Here is a 19,603-nt window from a genome sequence, read left to right as displayed (position 1 = left end):
TTACACATCACCTCTTGCCAAGAAAAGTTAAAGACATTCTGCATCCCGATCAAGGTCTCGATGAATCAAGCTATGTCTGGCCTGCCTCAAATTTTAAGTTAATATCTGCACATTATGCTTAGGGTATTTTCAGGGACCTCAAGCTTAGAATTGCAGTGTCTCTTCATTGCATCGTCAGCTGGCATTTACTGGATACCGAGCAGTGCTTTGCACTGTGCTATGGACTAAAGGTTTCAATTTTTCAGACTTTGTATGTTAGAAAGCCAGAGATGACTGAACAGGGAAGAATGGCTGGAAACACCAGTGTCTCCCCATGTAACTAAGTGAGAGAGAGAATGGGCACATGAAATCAACTTGGGACACCTCCCTGAATCCTGCTTTGATCTTCCTTGAGAAGCAGAATGATTCAGGAATTAAACAACAAAACTCCCCTAAGGGTCTCTTGCTCCCATCACAAAACTTAACATTTTGACAGATTTTTCCTCTCTGTCTCCTTACAAGAAACAGCTTCCTTGTTTGAGAACATGGACATGTGTATGTCAACTTGTAAGAGTTAAACTTTCAGTTCTCTTTGGAAGATGTAATACATTTATAAACTATATACTTTCAGCCATCATATGATCAAAATGTAAGCCAATTAAGTAAAAGTGACTGATTTGGGTTATGATATTTTGCAATGATACTCGGGCTACTGTGTCAGCCTACAGTCACCTATTTAATATTAAGTACCTAAAGTACACGATCTAAAAGAATCAAACCACAGTATGTGTATCAGCATTTAAGAGGGAAAAATTAACCCATAGATTTAACCTCAGAGGCAAGAAACAAATCTTATCTATTGTCGTGAGAATAAGAATTGCCCATTTCCCTACCATTTGTAAACTTGGAAGAGGAAACTCATTAATTCTATGATTCTTATGTTTCCAAAGAGGTTCTCATAATAGTAAGTTTGGGTGTGTGCTGGGGCAGCATAGGGGAAACATAGTGAGTCATGTGCCCCTTATACTTAAAGGAGATTGAGTAAAGAACTGGACTCTTCCCTTCATGTAACTATGAATCACTTCCTAAGACCAGACTGACAGACCTTTTGGCCAACTCCATGGGAAATATGTTTTAGGCATCTTAAAGCTCTTGATGAAAGTTAAAGAGGAGAGTGAAAAAGTTGGCTTAAAGCTCAACATTCAGAAAATGAAGATCATGGCATCTGCTCCCATCACTTCATGGGAAATAGATGGGGAAACAGTGGAAACAGTGTCAGACTTTATTTTTTTGGGCTCCAAAATCACTGCAGATGGTGACTGCAGCCATGAAATTAAAAGACGCTTAGTCCTTGGAAGGAAAGTTATGACCAACCTAGATAGCATATTGAAAAGCAGAGACGTTACTTTGCCAACATAAGTCCATCTAGTCAAGGCTATGGTTCTTCCAGTGGTCATGTATGGATGTGAGAATTGGACTGTGAAGAAAGCTGAGCACCAAAGAACTGATGCTTTTGAACTGTGGTGTTGGAGAAGACTTTTGAGAGTCCCTTGGACTGCAAGGAGATGCAACCAGTCCATTCTGAAGGAGATCAGCCCTGGGATTTCTTTGGAAGGAATGATGCTAAAGCTGAAACTCCAATACTTTGGCTACCTCATGCGAAGAGTTGACTCATTGGAAAAGTCTCTGATGCTGGGAGGGATTGGGGGCAGGAGGAGAAGGGGACGACAGAGGATGAGATGGCTGGATGGCATCACTGACTCAATGGACGTGAGTCTGAGTGAACTCCGGGAGTTGATGATGGACAGGGAGGCCTGGCGTGCTGCAATTCACGGGGTCGCAAAAAGTCAGACACTACTAAGCGACTGAATTGAACTGAACTGAACTGAAAGCTCAACATGAATTCTATCACCAAAATAAGCCTGAGTTATAAAATGGGATTTGGCATAATTGAAGTAACACTATTATTACAATAATAAAACCATTTTAAGGGTTATATAAGATTACATGTGCTTGTCTCAGATTTTGCTACTATTTATAAAAGTGATTTCTATGAGGAAATGTGTTTGGAGTTACAGGCAATTCTGACCATTTTAGAAATGTTTGTATCACTATCAATAAATAATAATTTGGGTATTTATGTTTGTATTCCAGGACATGTTCGAATTCCCATTGATGGCCAAACCACTATGACCCACACTGTCTATTTTGATTGCTGGCATGTGATTATGATTTGGCCAAGTGACATATCCAGACATATACAGAGAACAAAGGAAGCTATAAATATTTTGTCCCCAGACTCCAATGGAAAAGTAGCTAGTGGGGATGGTGCTACGGAGAACTCCATTACCTATGTTTGAGCAGCCAGATGCCCCAGAGTCAAGGCAGCTAGACATCTGTTCTTCCTGTTCTATCCAAAGGCCAAATCTTGAATTGTTATTAGTCAGACCAGAGGAAAGACCACACCCACCAGCAGCAAGCTGAAGGAACTTATTACAGAGTGAGGTGCTCTGGGATTCCCCACTCTAAATCTTTCTCAGCTAGAAGGACAGCCCCCAGGGGAGGTGTTGCAAATAAAGCCAAGCTGGAGGAGAAACTAAAGAAAGCACACCTCGCTCTCGCAGAACACTGTGACTTGTTAACCAAAGTCCTACCCCTAGGACTGTGGCCCTGAACAAAGTTCTGGAATTTGACTAACACCTAGCACCAGTCCTCCTGTATGAGAGGGAAAAGGAGATAGACAGGAGGTGGTCAGATCCACAGGAGCCGACTTCACCTTCTACAGAGGTGTCACTTCCTTATTTCTTCTCCTAATGTAAATGGCTTCACAGCTAGGCCTTGGGTTCTCTTCAGTGATCCTGCCATCCCTCTTCCAGGAGAGAAAATCTACTTTATTAGAAGAGGCTTTGCTTATATCTCCAAGGCATGATTCCCAATACTTGCTACAGTTGCTATCCATCAGGGGTCAATGAGATCTGAATTATGTGCCTCAAGAGCCAAAGGAAGGGTATGCATGCATGCTAAGTCACTTCAATTGTGTCTGACCCTTGCGACCCCATGGACTGTAGCCCACCAGGCTCCTGTGTCCATGGAATTCTCCAGGCAAGAATACTAGAGTGGATTGCCATTTCCTACTCCAGGGATCCCAACCCAGGGATCAAAACTGTCTGTCTCCTGCATTGGAAGGGAGACACTGCATTCTTTTCCACTAGTGCCACCTGGGAAGCACAAATGAAGGCTATTGGGTCCAAAGCGTTGCTTTTATATAAAAATGCCTCTAAGTTTCTGGGGGTGGGGGAGCTCATCTGCACAGGATTTGAGTAATCCTGAATTCCTGAGTTCTTATCTTATTAGCTGTTTTCATTATTATGAAAACCTTCCGGTGTTCAAAATTGGTGGGAACTGACTTGTGTGGTTTGACTTAATAATGCCGGACATCTGTACAAACATAGACCACAAAAACCTGTGCTGCAATTCTGCTGAATTTCTTTGTAGAGTGAGTCTGCTTATGGGCACCATGCCCAGGAATATGTCCCTCTTCTTGGTCCTTAGAAAACATGCAACTCAGTACTCTCCCTTGATTCAGAGCTCACCACAAACTCACCACTTACTGACTCAGCCTCGCTGCCTCTAATTGTTCTAATAATTCTGGATGAACATGTACTATACATCAGCCACAGTGCTAAGTACACATGTGGTAACTCATTTAAAACTCACAGAAAACTTATGAAGGAAAGATTATCAACCTCCATTTGATTGAGGGGTCCAGAGCGATTGAAACACTTGCCCAAGATCACACAGCTAGCCAAGCAAGGGCTAGAGCTGGGCAGTGGTCTTTCTAGAAGATGTGTAAGGTAATGTCAAAGTAAGGATCTTCTCTCTATCATTTAAATATACTGTCTGTAAGGATCGCAAACTTAAACATTTTTAAAACACACTTTGCTGCTGCTGCTGCTGCTAAGTCGCTTCAGTCGTGTCTGACTCTGTGCGACCCCATAGACGGCAGCCCACCAGGCTCCCCCGTCCCTGGGATTCTCCAGGCAAGAACACTGGAGTGGGTTGCCATTTCCTTCTCCTGTGCATGAAAGTGAAAAGTAAAAGTGAAGTTTCTCAGTTGTGTCCGACTCTTAGCTACCCCATGGACTGCAGCCTACCAGGCTCCTCCGTCATGGGATTTTCTAGGCAAAAGTACTGGAGTGGGATGCCATTGCCTTCTCCGAAAACACACTTTAGCTTGGTACAAAGAATATTACCATTACTTTGAAAGCACAACTCCCTTTGGATAACTTTTACATTTTTACCTTATCCCATGATTCTCCCTTATAAGATACAGAGAGGGAACTTACACCTCTGGGCTGCTTCATCATATGCCATGGTCCTCTGACCAGCATGGCAACATTTGGGGTCCAGCATGGTTTCTTCAAATTTCCCTGACTCCCTACTCCCCAGAGTGTCTTACTTTCCTTATGCTACAACTAAAGACATTTACATACTTCTGTTAAATATAGCATAAATAACATAAAATATGAATATTTTTATTTGTGTCTGCTTCTCGTATGAGACTGTATACTCATAACAGCTAGTCCTATCCATGGGTATCTAAAGTGCCATTTTCATGAGTGAGAACACCTGGCCAAAAGCTGCTGATCATGCAAGATTCACTTTTTTTTTTAAGCAAAAAAAGAAGAAAGGGAGAAAAAGGGAAACAAAAAACAAGTCTGGTCATTCATATTGCCATTTAAAAACTACTGATAGTCTCAAAGGTATAGGACCGAACAGGTGTTTTATATTCAGTTGTCTTGTAAGTAGCAAAGATTTTGCATTCAACCCTGATGATAGCAATTTAACCTTCCCAACATAAATAATTATCACACTAAACAAATTATACTAGGCAACTACTTTCAGACCTTGGCCGAAAGGCAACACGAGACTGTGATCCCTGGGAGAGGGAAAATGCAAGTGATAAGACCCACAACTGTCCCGATTTGCTGGCTGGGTGACACCTTTTGACTGAGTAGTCTCACTACGATAGGAAATCAGAGAATGAAGCTGAGGGCTGCTGCCTTAGCTGGAGGCAGGGCTGTTTGTGAGGTTTGTAAGGCAGGGTTATTTTGGGGAGAGGAACTGTGTAGAAAAGAAGCACTATATGTGTCTGGAGGAGACTCAATCATTGCTTGAGTAATAAGCTGTACACGCACAGGGAGAAACCTCACAAAAGCTGGCAATAAACAGTGTCCAGGAAGCTATGACTTAAGCAAAGACCCTAGAAGTCAATTCAGAGACAAAGAAGCTCTGACAAGCAAGAATGGAGAGATTTTCTAGGCATTCAAGAAATAGCTCAGTGACCCCATGCCTTAGAAATAAGGCTACTCTCCCTCCACCCTCTAAGAAAGCCTAAAAAAAAAAAAAAAAGGCCTGGAAAGGAAGAGAAAATTGATCTGCTAGGAACTGAACCAACTGCCTATCAGAACAAAACAGTCACTGAAGGAATGCTACAAAATCCAGATATTCGACAACATAATACCTATACCAACAACATAATATCCAGCATATGGTCAAAAATTACTAGCCATCTAAAGGAAGATGTGACCCACAATCAGGAAGAAAAAAAAATCACTTAATAGAAACCATGCTGGGATGACCTACATATTGAAATTTGAAAACAAGAACTTTAGAGAAGCTATTGTAACTATATCCAAGAGCCAAAAAAGAAAATATTGTCATAATGAATATGCAGATGGAAAATCTCAGCAGAAAAATATAAAATATAAAAAGAACCAAATGAAAATTCTAGAACACAAAGTACAAATTTAGAAATGAAAAAAATGCAGTGGATTCAAACCCATAGAATGGATAGCACCAAGAGTGAACCCTATGTAAACTGTGGACTTTGGCTGATACGAGGTGTCCATGAAGATTCCTCCATTGTACAAATGTACCTCTCTAGAGGGGCATGTTGATAATGAGAGAGGCTATGCATGTGTGGCAGGGAGTATGTGAAAAATCTCTATTCCCCTCAATTTTGCTGCAAACCTTAAACTGCTCTAAAAATAAAGTCTTAATAAAAAAATTAATGGAAAAAGGAAAACTTACTGGAAGAAAAATTTAGCAGATGACAGAAAAGTCAGGGAACTTGAAAATAGGTTAAAATTATTCATCTTGAAGATTAAAGAGAGGTTGGAAAAAAATGAACAAAACGTCCATGATCTGTGAGACTGATTTTATCAATAATATATGTGGATTATGTGTGTGATTGTATGTATGTGTGATTCTTAAACTTACATATCCAAGAAGCTTAAACCACTCCTAAGCGCATCTTATTTGAACTCCTAAAACAGAAGTAAATTTTGAAAGGCAGAGGGGGAAAATTGACTCAGTACATATAAGGAAAAACATCATATAAATGCTGGCTGCCTTTTTGTCAGAAACAATAGAAGCAGGAAGACAATGGAGTGACATCTTTAAAGGACTCAAGGAAAAAAATTCTGTTAACCCAGAATTCCGTATCTAGTAAAAAGCACCTGCAATACTGAAGACAAAGTCATTTTTCTATTAAAAGAAAAAGAATTTGTTGGCAACAGATCTGCACTGCACGAAATGCTAAAGGAAGCTCTTCAGCCAGAAAGGAATTAACGCCAGACAGAAACTTGGATTTACAAGAGGAAATGAGGAGTAACAAGAAATAATAAATATGTGGGTAAATGTAAAAGAATTTTTTTCCTTCTCTTGAAAAGATGGTTTTAAGCAATAATTTTAAGACTGTATTGTGAGGTTTATAACCTGCATAAAGATATATGTCAACACAGCACAAAAGGGGTTATAGGCAAGTGGAACATCCTGTTGCAAGGTTCTTACATTGTTTCTGAAGTGCTGCAAGATTAAATAGAATGCTACAAGTTAAGATGTATATGGCAATTCCTAAAGCAACCACAAAATGATGTCAAGAGGTGCTGTTGAAAAGACAACAGAAGTAATTAAAATAGAGCACTAAAAGTCAATCAATCAATGAACACAAAAGAGGGCTGGAAAGGAGGAACAGGGGATCAGTAAGCATGTGGTGCCAATCACAAAATGGTAGACCCACATCTAACCACACCGATAACTGCATTAAATACAAAATGGGTGAAACAACCTAATTAATGAAAATAAGGGACTAGATAAAATAGCAGGGCCCAACTGCATCCTATCAGAGAGATACTTTCAAAATAAAGACAAGAAGAAAAACAATATATATGAAAACAGTAAATATAAGAAAGGCTGGCTCTACCAATGTCAAACAAAATATGCTTCAAGACAAGAGCTCTAGCAGAGTTAATAAGGAATATTTCAGTAAGATGTAAATCAGGAAAGATATAACAATAATAAATATGTAAGTACTTAATAATAGAGCTGCTAAGTAGGTGAAGCAAAAATCATAGAACCAAAACAAGAAATAACCAAATCCACAATCAAAAGGAAAGATTTTTAATGCTCCCCTCTCAGTAAACAATTAAAAATTTGACCAAAAATGTAATAAGGACAGAAGATTTGAACTTTATCAACCACTTGTATCAAATTTCAGAATGCTACACCTGGAACTTTAATATTCACAAAATGTCTCAATAAATCTCACAAGACTACACTGTATGTTCTTTGACAATAATGGAGTTAATTTAGAAATCATTAATAAGATTAAAAGACGCTTACTCCTTGGAAGAAAAGCTATGACCAACCTAAATAGCATATTGAAAAGCAGAGACATTACTTTGCCAACAAAGGTCCGTCTAGTCAAGGCTATGGTTTTTCCAGTAGTCATGTATGGATGTGAGAGTTGGACTGTGAAGAGAGCTGAGCTCCACAGAATTGATGCTTTTGAACTGTGGTGTTGGAGAAGACTCTTGAGAGTCCCTTGGACTGCAAGGAGATCCAACCAGTCCATTCTAAAGGAGATCAGCCCTGGGTGTTCTTTGGAAGGAATGATGCTGAAGCTGGAAACTCCAGTACTTTGGCCACCTCATGCGAAGAGGTGACTCATTGGAAAAGACTCTGATGATGGGAGAGATTGGGGGCAGGAGGAAAAGGGGACGACAGAGGATGAGATGGCTGGATGGCATCACTGACTCAATGGACACGAGTTTGAGTGAACTCCGGGAGTTGGTGATGGACAGGGAGGCCTGGCATGCTGCGTATTCATGGGGTCGCAAAGAGTCGGACACAACTGAGCAACTGAACTGAACAGAACTGAATAAGATATCTAGAAAAATCACATATTTTTAGACAACAACCCACTTTTATATTCCCATGAACAAAAGAAGAAATTATAAGGAAAATTATTTTTAAAGAAATGATAATGGAAACACAATATATCAAAATATGTGGAATTCAGCTAAAGCTGCTTATAAGGACATTTATACCTTTAAGTGCTTATTTTAGAAAAGAAGAATGGTTTAGAGTCAATGATCTAATTTTTCTACCTTGAGAACTTAGAAAAAGTTGAACAAATTAAACCCAAGGCAGATGTAGGGAAATTATGAAAGGTTAGATTATAAATCAATGAAATACTAACAGAATTTTAAAAGTCAAAAACTGCTTCTTTGAAAAGATTAATAAAATTCTTAGTAAAAAAGACCTTAACATATATAGTGTCTTCAAATTTTTCAAATCCAATGGGTATTCAGAATTTTAGATTTTAGAACATTTCTGTCCTATAAATATTGTATATTATATAATATCCTCAATGAGGTATGAGTAGCACCCTATAGTCAAACACATTAATATTTCTTAGTGAAAGGCATACCCAGTTTTAGAGGGTAAAGATTACAAATAGCCTCATCACAATTCAGGTCAGGTTTTGGTGGCAAAACATCCAAAACAGATAGATTTTAGAGGTTTTCCTTTTAATTTCTGAGTTGCAGCATTGCTGTTGTGGATTTGTATTAAATTGATTACTCTTTTTTTTTTTTTTACTTTTTATTCATGAGCTTTTTTTTTTATTTTATTTTTAAACTTTACATAATTGTATTAGTTTTGCCAAATATCAAAATGAATCCGCTTTTTACAGATAGGTCTTTGATGCTCTTGAACATATGAGAGTGTCCCATCACTAACTTTTAAGAGACGATCTTCTCAGCTAAGATCACAGGATGAATTTTTTCCTCCTACAGCATCCATGAGACTAGAGGGTCAGAATATTTAGTAAATCCAATGACCCTTATAGTGACCTTTGCCTAGGTCGGTAAGTTTAGTCTGTCAGTTGTGGCCGACTCTTGCAACCCCATGGACTGTATAGCTCTCCAGGCTCCTCTGTCCATGGGATTACATTTGAAAGAAAAAAGGACATTAGACTTCCAGGAAACTGGATTCTTCTTCACGAACAAGGATAGAAATTTCAGAGAAAGAAGCATATTGTTCCCCAACATATGATTTTATAGTAAAATAAAAAAAAAATCAAATTTCCAAACATACAGTAGTAAATAGTGTTATACACAACAAAACAGAAGATATCCTTGGAATTTTACACAGCCAGCACCTCTATTTTCCATTTTAAAATTCCATTTTTTTGTCAGGCAAATTCCATGCAAAATATATTTCAAGTCAACAATGAAAAAAGCTTAAATCATCTAAAAGTAATTTCATGCCTTATTGAAAACTATCTTAGCAGAAAATGTATTACCCCAATTAAACATTATCTCCAGCTTTAGGGAAATCCAATTGTGCAAACCTAATTATTTAATTCTCAGGAAAATCATAACAGCAAGAATAGTAAGAGAACAGAATTAATAGTAATGATTGTAGAAATTTCCTTTAAAGCTCATGCAATACTCCTAACAGAAGCTAATTGGAGCCATGCATGCATTAAATCAGATATATGTACTTACTATTACTGCTACTGCTGTCATTCCTAAGGGAGCTGGCTGCAACAGGGGGTAACATAAATGGTTTTGTGACACTGACTCTGGAATCTAAATAGAAAGCAATAATGTGTCAGTGTTGCATGGCGATTTACATAAATTAAAGAGTCCTCAAAAGGTGAAGTGCAATATTAGAGTACTTTCCAGGCCTGCTTCCCAAATCTGGATCATTCAGATCCTATTTATTTTATACTTGGTCCTGCTTTTCTATTTTTATTAAGAAATTCACCAAAGTCACGTTACAGAACAAATGTAAATAATGCAAATGGTTGGCAATTGATCACTTTTTCAAAATAAGTAATGAAATTAAAATTTCATATCATAGGGATGGTAGCGGGGAGGAAGTCTCAGTACAGGGTAAGTGATGAAGATGAGAATTCATGACTCAGAATTAGACCCCTAAGGAAAAGATTTGAGAAGGGGACATTAAGAAGACTGGAAGTGAAGAAGAATATAATTGTATATTACTAGTAAATATCAGGTGAAAATGAGTGACTATCTCATATATCGTTTACTCATGTGCAATTCTGTACTTTGAAGATGGTTAAGTATTGTTTGGGCTTGAACACCAACAAATATATAACTGTTTTTTTTTTCATGCCACTGATATTTGCTTTTATATTAGACATACATACACACACATGTCTGTTTCTAGCTACATATATATTTGAGTCAGAGGTAGATTCTTACCTATACATAAAAGATTCAGTCTTGCTTTCTACATATATATTAGGAATATATATCTTACCTTTTTCAGGACTTGATGTTGAGGAAATCACACATTCACTCATTTTAGAAGCCACTATCTCCAAGTCCTTGAAGGCATCGATGGATTTATTAAAAATTCCAAAAAATTTCTCAGGAGTAAACTGCCTGGGTTCTGGGCTCTTAGATGATTTTTTTACATTCTAGAAGAAGGAAAAAAAAAAAAACACAAGATTAGGTTTTTCAAATAGTCTGCAGATTTAACTAATGTCAAAGTAATAGACCACAAATATGTCCTTGACAGACTCAAGTGAAACCGACACTTTTAGACAACAGTTTTTTGTTTGTTTTTAAGTAACATTGTTAATATTTTAGGAACATATCTATTGAGTTAGATTTGAATTAGATTTTTACAGTCTTTTTTTGCCTCTCCACAGGGCATGCAGAATCTAGTTTCCCAACCAGGGATGAAACCTACACACCCTGCAGTGGAAGCCCAGAGTCTTAAACCACTGGAGCACCAGGGAAGTCTCTAGACAACTGTTTTAAAACTCGTAATTCAAACTGGCACTATAGGACAAATGACTCTATGCAGTTCAGTCTGGGGCTCAATTCCGGATAAAAGGAAGAGGGTGGTGGCGAGGGCGAATAAGGTGAAAGCAACGTCAAAACAATGAAATAATCCTAACAACAAACTATAGACTGTTCTCTTTAAAGATGTTCATTAAAATCATTACTTCTCATTAAAAATATACACAACACATGCTCCAAATATGCACTAATTAAAAAGTCTAATGATGATAAATACTGGCAAGGATCTGGAGCAGAGGGGGTCTCTTATATACCAGTGGAATGACATAAATTGGCCCTTTGATATTAGTAAGGTTGGACACGCTGCCATCCTGTGACCCAGAAATTCCACTCCTAGGTAACTACTTTAAGGAAACTCTTGCAAGATGTACCAGGAGGCATATTAAGCAAGTTCTTGCCAGCAGTGTTTATAAATTCTTACACCAATCAACAGGAGAGTGGTTTAATAAATTAGTGGTATATTGAATCAATGAAATGTTTATGAACAGTAAAAAAAAAAAAAAAATCAACTACGGCTGTAATAATCAATGTGGATATCTTATAAACAATGTGGAGTGAAAGAAGCAAGTCTCAAAAGCATAAAAAGAATATGATTTTCTATAAAATCCCCAAACAAGTCAAAGCTATATTTTAGGAATTCATAAATATATGAAAAGTGAAAGTTTCTCAGTCTGTCTTTGTGACCCCATGGACTATACAGTCCATGGACTTCTCCAGGACAGAATACTGGAGTGGGTAGCCTTTCCCTTCTCCAGGGGATCTTCTCAAACATGGTTATCTACAAATAAAAGCAGGTAATAATAATTAGAGTTAACACCTATGTACCACTTACTATGTACTACTCTAAGTGTTTTATATATATGTTAACCTCTGGAACAACTGAGAGATACCACCTGGTATGAATCTCTTGGGTTCTAGCCAAAGTGCCATGGTTAGTAAATGTACACCTTTTGGTATCTGGAATGCTCTTCTAGATAAACTGCCATTTATTGACCAATTAATTCATCTTTCAGGACCTAGGGCATATCTTATTTCCTTCATGACACCTTGTCTGGTATACTCTACTTTCTGTGACCTCTCCTTATCATTGCCATTAGTACATCATTCATACTGATATGATAAAAAGGGATGCTAACTCTAAGATGTCATTGAATATACGATACATTCTGATTGGGAAATTAGAAAGTAAAACAGTAGAAAAGATGAATTATGCTGCTGCTGCTAAGTCACTTCAGTCATGTCCGACTCTGTGCGACCCCATGGACGGCAGCCCACCAGGCTCCCCTGTCCCTGGGATTCTCCAGGCAAGAACACTGGAGTGGGATGCCATTTCCTTCTCCAATGCAGGAAAGTGAAAAGTGAAAGTGAAGTCGCTCAGTCGTGATTAGGTTACTGGCGTTATGAGAATTTCAAGATTGGAGAGCACAAATGGGATGGAGGTTGGGTCTTAGAGAGTGACTAGAATTTGAATGGAGACAGAGTATTTGACTGTTACTATGGTGGCTCCGACGGTATAGCCTCTGCCTGCAATGCGGGAGACCCAGGTTCGATTACTGGGTCGGGAAGATCCCTGAAGAAGGAAATGGCAATCCACTCCAGCACTCTTGCCTGGAAAATTCCATGGACGGAGGAGCCTGATAGGCTACAGTCCATGGGGTCGCAAAGAGTCGGACACGACTAAGCGACTTCACTTTCACTTTCATACTGCATCATGGTTAAAGCCTTAGGTTTGAACTTCAAGAAGGCCTGTAGGCTAAACCTTGTCTTGTGAACTCTATGTCAAAACAGGTGTCCCAAGAGGTCATTTATTATATAGACACAGTGTAATAAAATTTTAAAAAAACTGTTAACATTTTACTTTGCCAAATTTGAATGATAAAAATTCATTCATAATGATGAATAAAAACTCATCATTAATCATGTAATATCGACTCCTCTTATTGTCCCCATTTTATGTGGAAAGGAGGTGAGCAAAACTATTTTTGAACAAAGCCAGGATTTGACCTCCAGCATCTCATCCTTAATCTCTAGTGGGTACATTGCTTCTTTAATATGCTTCGAATCCAAAGCATTGCTATACCCATACTCTGAAGTGACAACTAATCATCAAATGACCCAAAGACATTAAAATGCACTTCTCTGTTGTGATATTATTACTATAGATAAGAGGTCAAGTGTTCATTATAGGCAATTTTCCATTTAAAGGTAAATGAACATTGGTAACCTCATAGGAAGGCTATGAGAACTTTATCCATGAGATACAGTCAGGGTTGTTTTTATAAGTGTATTGTGAATACATTTATTTTTATATTAAGTGACAACATTTAATTGTCTTAATATACATTTCAGTTGTGATATAACTACAAACATTTATTTTTTTGTGCTCATCTTCAAAATTTTTTTTAATTAAAAATTTATACGTTAAAAATCTCACAAACACGTCCCCAACCCTGCCACCACTTATCAGCCATAGGTTACAGAGATGAGTAATAAAAAGCAGTCCCAATACAAAGTTACCTCAGATGAGTGTTCTTCCATGCACTCCACAAGGTCATCAACTATTTTCACAAGTTTGTCTATGATACAATAATTACTCAAGCCTTCAGAAATATTCGAAAACTTGTCCAGAAGATCAGTCAAGCTGACTGACAGTTGTTCCACCATCTCGCTTATCCAACAATGACTAGGCTGTAAGAAATTAAAAGAAGACAAAGCACCTGTTTTAAGTACAGTCACTGATTACTGGACAAAAGACTTCCTTATATCAGAACAGGTTTGTTCTTAGGTTTTTCTTAAGTCGTATCTAACAGCTGTTTCAAAATTTCCAAATGCATAAAGATCAGAAGAAATTGTTGATGGTAAAGATTTTGCCCTTCCATGGAGATAAAATTAAGACAGAGCCCTTGACAAGGTTCAGATACTGCAAAATTTAATTCTATGGAAGCATATTTATTTCTTACTTACTGTATTCTGAAATGAATTTAACCCAGAGAAATTTTTTTAGAAAGTTATAGTGGGAAAGGTTCCTATGTTCTTCAAGGAACTTCCAGTCTTTTGGGGAACTAGAATATGAATCAGTGGATCAATAATGGCTTATTTTTCTCAGGATCTTGATAGATTTCAAAACTTCTTCATAGCTGAGTTTCTGTGGGTGTTAAAAAAAAAAAATAGCCCTGGTCTGGGAGAGAAGCACTTTTGCTTTAGTGGCAGGACCAGCTACATAATTTGTGGGGCTAATAGCAAAATGGAAATGTATTTACTGCTCAAAACGTGTTCAAAAAATGATGAAGAGTTTCACGATGGTGACAGCAAGCATGAAACCAAGTGTGGAGCCCCACTCATGAAGCCAGCCCTGTCCACTGGTTGGAAGCTCAAGCCTTGGAATCAAGCAAAACTGGGTTCAATTCTGGCTGAGAGAATCCCGACAAGCTACATAAATTTTCTGAACCTCATTTTGCCCCTCTACAGAAAGGGAAAATGGAAGTAAGGTAGTTTTGAGGAGATGAGGTACATAATTTGAATTTAAGTTTCATGAGGGTAGGATTTTTTATAAAATTGTGTTCCCTGTGGTGTTCCTAAGACCTAGAATAGTGTCTGGCATATGGGTGTTGCTCAGAAACTAATTGCTTAACTGATATAGAAGTGAAAAAAAAAAAAAAAAGTGAGAGAAAATACTACATAACAAGGGTCCCAACATTTTCTGGAAAGGGCTAGATGGCAAATATTTTCAAGCTTTGTATGCCAAAAGGCAAAAATCAAGAATATTGTGTAGGTCCAGTTATATAAGAGAAAATGAATTTCTACCCATTCTTATTACCATTTAAAAAGTAATGATTATAATTGGATACAATTTCTTTTGCATAATTATTTAGCTTCTTTTGTAACACAGGTTTAGCAATAAGAAGAATGGAATTCTTTATTTTGGGTCAACATTTTTGTTCACTTAGGGTTAAAAGCATTCTCTATTATCAAGTAGACTGTAAATGTTCATCTGTAAAAAGACAAACTCAGCTGGCTGTCCATGTAATATCAGCAGCATACGGGATCTGGTCTGTAGAGTGTAGTTTGCCAACCCCTCTTATACATTTGCAGATAAATAACGGTTTAGATTATTAGGGAAAACTTCTTAGTATATTAGAATGAATTATAACATTTTTAAAAATGAATGTGACACCACTTAAAATAATTGGAAATTTACATACATTGTATATTACAATATTCTTTTTTCTCTTATAAAAAACTTTGAAGTCTAGGTTCTGATTTATATTTTTAACTGTTAAAATGTTATAATGAAAAAAATAAGATAGAAAAGGTAAAATGGTCTTGGCTTATTAAGATCTCACATAATTTTAAATTATTTCTATTGTAATAAAAACACATAATCAGAGAGGGTAACCGATGTCATGTAAAATGAACAAAACCCACTATACTTTATTTTTCTACTTACCAGCAAAATATCTCTGTGGGTGAAAGTCATGTAATTCGTGTTTTCTAAATTATACAAGAGAGCCATTTTATATTTATTTCATAGAACAATTTTAATTAATATGACCCAGCCAAAGGGGAAACTGGTTTCTCTACAGATAGGTACGTTGCAATTTCTGGAAGCATTAAATGCCATTCAAAACTTTTAGGGAGTGTTGGCTCTGACTTCAGATAAGTAGAATAAACAAACTCCTAGTGGGAATTAGTTCAATTTGGCCATTTCATTTGACTCACCAACCAAGTTCTCAAAGACTGTTTCCAAAATACACTGAGAATGAACTCCTTGTTTTATAAAATCAGTGCTTATCTTAAGCACATGCAAGTTCATATTTGCATCATTAACAAGTCTCTTTACAAGCTGTCAGTCTTTCTTTGGAGGCTGATTGCTCTCCCAAGTTTCCCTCCACTTAGACAGCAATAATTCCCTTTAGATAGTCATCCCTATCAGCAAGGGGCAGATTTCCTAGGAATGGGAAACAGTACATTCTGTAAATACTACTTTAGTAGTATTTATATGGTAAAACAGCCTTCACCAATTAGTTCATCCCACTGAAATTGTGCAAATTTTTCCATGGCAAGTACAGCTCATGTATTAATCTTTTCAAACTCTGTCCTTGCTCCACTTTATGAACAAGCTCACCTGTCCTTCTCTCTGATGCTCTGACGTGTAGGAACCAAAATCAAATTCCCCTATTCTGAATTAAGGTACTGTGGTCTTTGCCTTAAATGAACAGGTTGTTTTTTCTTTTTGTTTGTTGCTTTTTTGTGGTTAAAGCAGAAAGGAGCTTGTTTATATGTTTCTTAGTTTTAAACTGGGAACTCTGGGGTGCTTATGTCACTTCTGTTTATCTCTATCTTCAACTGAACTCTATGTTTACATTCCTCATTCAAGTTCTTATTTAGCTATGACTACTCGCCCCATGGCCACCCACCCTTGTTTTCACATACCTAATCAACAGTCCAAGCAATCAATTTTTCCCAGAAACATTTTTCAACCCTAAACCTGTAATTTCTTACTGTTAAATCATGGAAATCCCATAATCGAATCCTAGCCCAATATCTGCCCCTTTAAAGTTATGAAAAATTCATTGATATTTGACATAAACATCGAGACTACACTGCTGAAAAATATATTTCTAAACACCTTTAACTGTATTTCATTCATTATACATTCTGCATAATTTTCTTGGAAAGACTATATAATCAATTCAAAGTTATTTCTTTTCACTAATCTGTTTAAACAGCTATATTTTAGCTTTTAAAGTTTATTGCATTTAGGAAAGATAAAACTGAGGTAAACAATATTAACTATCAGCCAGTTTTAACTTGTCTGCCTACAAGAAAGGAAACCAGCCTTGACTAGAACATCAAGCAGATTCGCATTTTCTTTTTAATTAAATCTAGTCAATGATTTGTAGACAGCAAAACACAGTGACCTAAATATTTCATTTGTGAGATGATATGAAGTCTGTTTTTCAACTCTTACAAGATTATTATGATTAGGAAATAGATAATTAAAAGTGTGCAATTCACAAATTTAAATTTTTCCTTTACCTTAATAAACAGGCATTACTGTCACTCATCTTTCAGAGACCATTTTAAACAAATAGTTTTATATTGCACAGCTATTAACTCACAATAGATATTAGAAGAATGTAAGATATAAATAACATTCTCTATTTCACTAGAAGAATGTGAAAGATCAGTAAAGTTGATAGAGTCAGACAGGACATCAAAGAGGTGATGTAAAGAGTATGTTTCAAATTCCTGAAGTACATATAACGTAATGTTTTATTCACCTATATACACACCAAAAGAAATATACTTTTTTGCTTTGAAAGGGAAAATTTGTCTGGATTTTCCTTAACTTCATACTCTTAATTTCTTACCTTCTTTTTTGGTAGCCTCTGTCTTACATTTTCTGGATCAATTATAACAGCTCTACTTAGGATTATTGGAGCAACATATGCTTTCTATTCATGTTTGTGTGTGTATATATAAATGATATATAACATGTATCATTCTAGAATGCTAACTGAATCGATGACATTAAATCAATGTCCTTGACCTGCTCGCATGCCACCACCACAGAAGATCTGGGTAAAAACTATGAACTTCCTAAGGATTTTAAAGTACCATAAGCACCAAATTAATAAGATTAAAAAAAGAAAAACTATGATTGAAAGCATTCTAAACATAATTAAGAATATGACCACTTCCAAAAACCAACAATGAAAACTCACACATTCACACAAATATAAAATAGATACGTGAATTTCACAGGATGTGTGATATAATATCTCTGCAGACCCAGAACTGGTAAATTTGAGACCGTGACTGAAATAAAAACATCCGAGAGACTTGCTAAATCTGGCCTGCCTTCTTCTCTCCATCCTCTGCTTCATTTAAGAAACTTCTGGTTTATTAGCTGAAAACATTTGACACAGGATTCTGCATCAGTCTTAGATGAAGAGTCTCCAAGAGCAGTCCAGAAGCCTTTTGGAACTAGAATCTGAAAGTGGACAAAACACACACTAACGTTTCTTCACGGAGGTACTTGGCACTACTTTTCCGTTTAGTAACTGTTCTTTGGGAGATATGTGTCTGCTTCGTCAGGAAGCCTCACGGAGGTATGTGCACTGTGAGGGAATTCTCCACAAAGGAGCTGGGGTACAACACCCATTAGAGATTCTGAGGGAGCAAAGCCCTGGCTCATAAACTATGAGGCTTCTGAGGAATATTCACAATAAGCCTTCCACCCCATCTTCTAATCCAACTAATCTAATTACCAGCATTACCGCCCAGTTTGATTGTTTCTGTTTTGTTTTCTTTAATGTGTGTCAACCTTCAATCTTGCCAGAATTAGAAGTATGAATGCCCACAGGCACAAAGCACCCCTTTCTTTCCTCTTGTGCTTCCAGCATTTACCTCCTGGCTGGTCAGTCAAAAAGAATCTGGCACTATGCCAACAGAATCACAATGCTTTAGATCTGGAAGAGATGCTAAAGGCCATCTGGTCCCGTCCCACCAATGTCATAAATGGGAAAATCAAGGAAGGTCTCAAGCAGTGAAGTGGTTCACCAAGGTTACACAACAAATTTAAAACAAATATTAGAAACCAAGACTCCCAAGCCCTTGCCTAGTTCTTTCATCAGTAAATACAGTCAAAACACATACAGCTGTAGCACTTTCTTCTGCTGGGTTCTCCATGACTCGTGTGGTCCAACTTCTGGACGAGACACACTGGTCCTTAAACTCGATTAAGAGATTACTTAGGAATTAGAAATGGCTCTGTCTCATTTCAATGAATCCAGAACTACATTATAGGAACCAGATTTCTTCCAGTAACTGTTGCAAATGCTAATTGCTTTCAGCAGGCTTCCCTGGTGGCTCAGCCAGTAAAGAATCCACCTGCAATGCAGAAGACCAAGGTTGGATCCTTGGGTCAGGAAGATCCCCTGGAGAAAGGAATAGCAACCCACTTTAGTATTCTTGCCTGGGAAATCCCATGGGCAAAGGAGCCTGGGTGGGCTACAGTCCATGGGATCACAAGAGTTGGACACAACTTAGCGACTAAACCATCACCATCAATTGACTTTAATGGACTCTCCTTACTCCTTCTGGTTTTTACTCTTAGGACCAGAAAGCAGACACTCCTTGCCAATCTCGAACATTTCATGGGCAGGCAACTTTAAAACATTCCTACAAAAACACGTCGTAAAATATTGTGTGCTCAAGTTACTGCTGTAGAGTCTCCAAAATCTTAACTCCTTTTTTGAGCTGGGTTTTGTCATGATTTATTTTAGTCCTCTCTCTAAACAATTAATTTGGGTCTTCAGTGTTCACTGCAGACATCTAACTGCATTTTCTCGCTTTAATTAAAGCGAGTAGAAACCTCAATCTGATTAAGATGGTAATCAGTCCAAACACTATAAATACATGTTGTTTCCCCA

The 19,603-nt window shown here is 37.3% G+C and overlaps 1 protein-coding gene across 3 annotated transcripts in view; it reads right to left on the bottom strand.

Annotated features, from left to right (window-relative positions):
• Positions 1-19,603, bottom strand: part of KITLG (KIT ligand) — a 105,705-nt gene that overhangs the window by 15,625 nt on the left and 70,477 nt on the right. For 2 of the 3 annotated variants that reach the window (XM_027543199.1, XM_027543201.1), the window contains 3 exons: positions 13,683-13,853; positions 10,618-10,777; positions 9,837-9,920 (listed from right to left, as the gene is read on the bottom strand). In XM_027543199.1, the coding sequence (XP_027399000.1) occupies positions 9,837-9,920; positions 10,618-10,777; positions 13,683-13,853 (415 nt within the window). The remainder of the gene's footprint in view (positions 1-9,836; positions 9,921-10,617; positions 10,778-13,682; positions 13,854-19,603) is intronic. The other variant, XM_027543200.1, reaches the window with a different exon arrangement.

This window comes from Bos indicus x Bos taurus, chromosome 5 (genome assembly GCF_003369695.1).
Source record: "Bos indicus x Bos taurus breed Angus x Brahman F1 hybrid chromosome 5, Bos_hybrid_MaternalHap_v2.0, whole genome shotgun sequence".
Lineage (NCBI taxonomy): Eukaryota > Metazoa > Chordata > Mammalia > Artiodactyla > Bovidae > Bos > Bos indicus x Bos taurus.
Note: the sequence above shows the minus strand (reverse complement) of the source record. Positions and strands in the feature narration are given on the sequence as shown.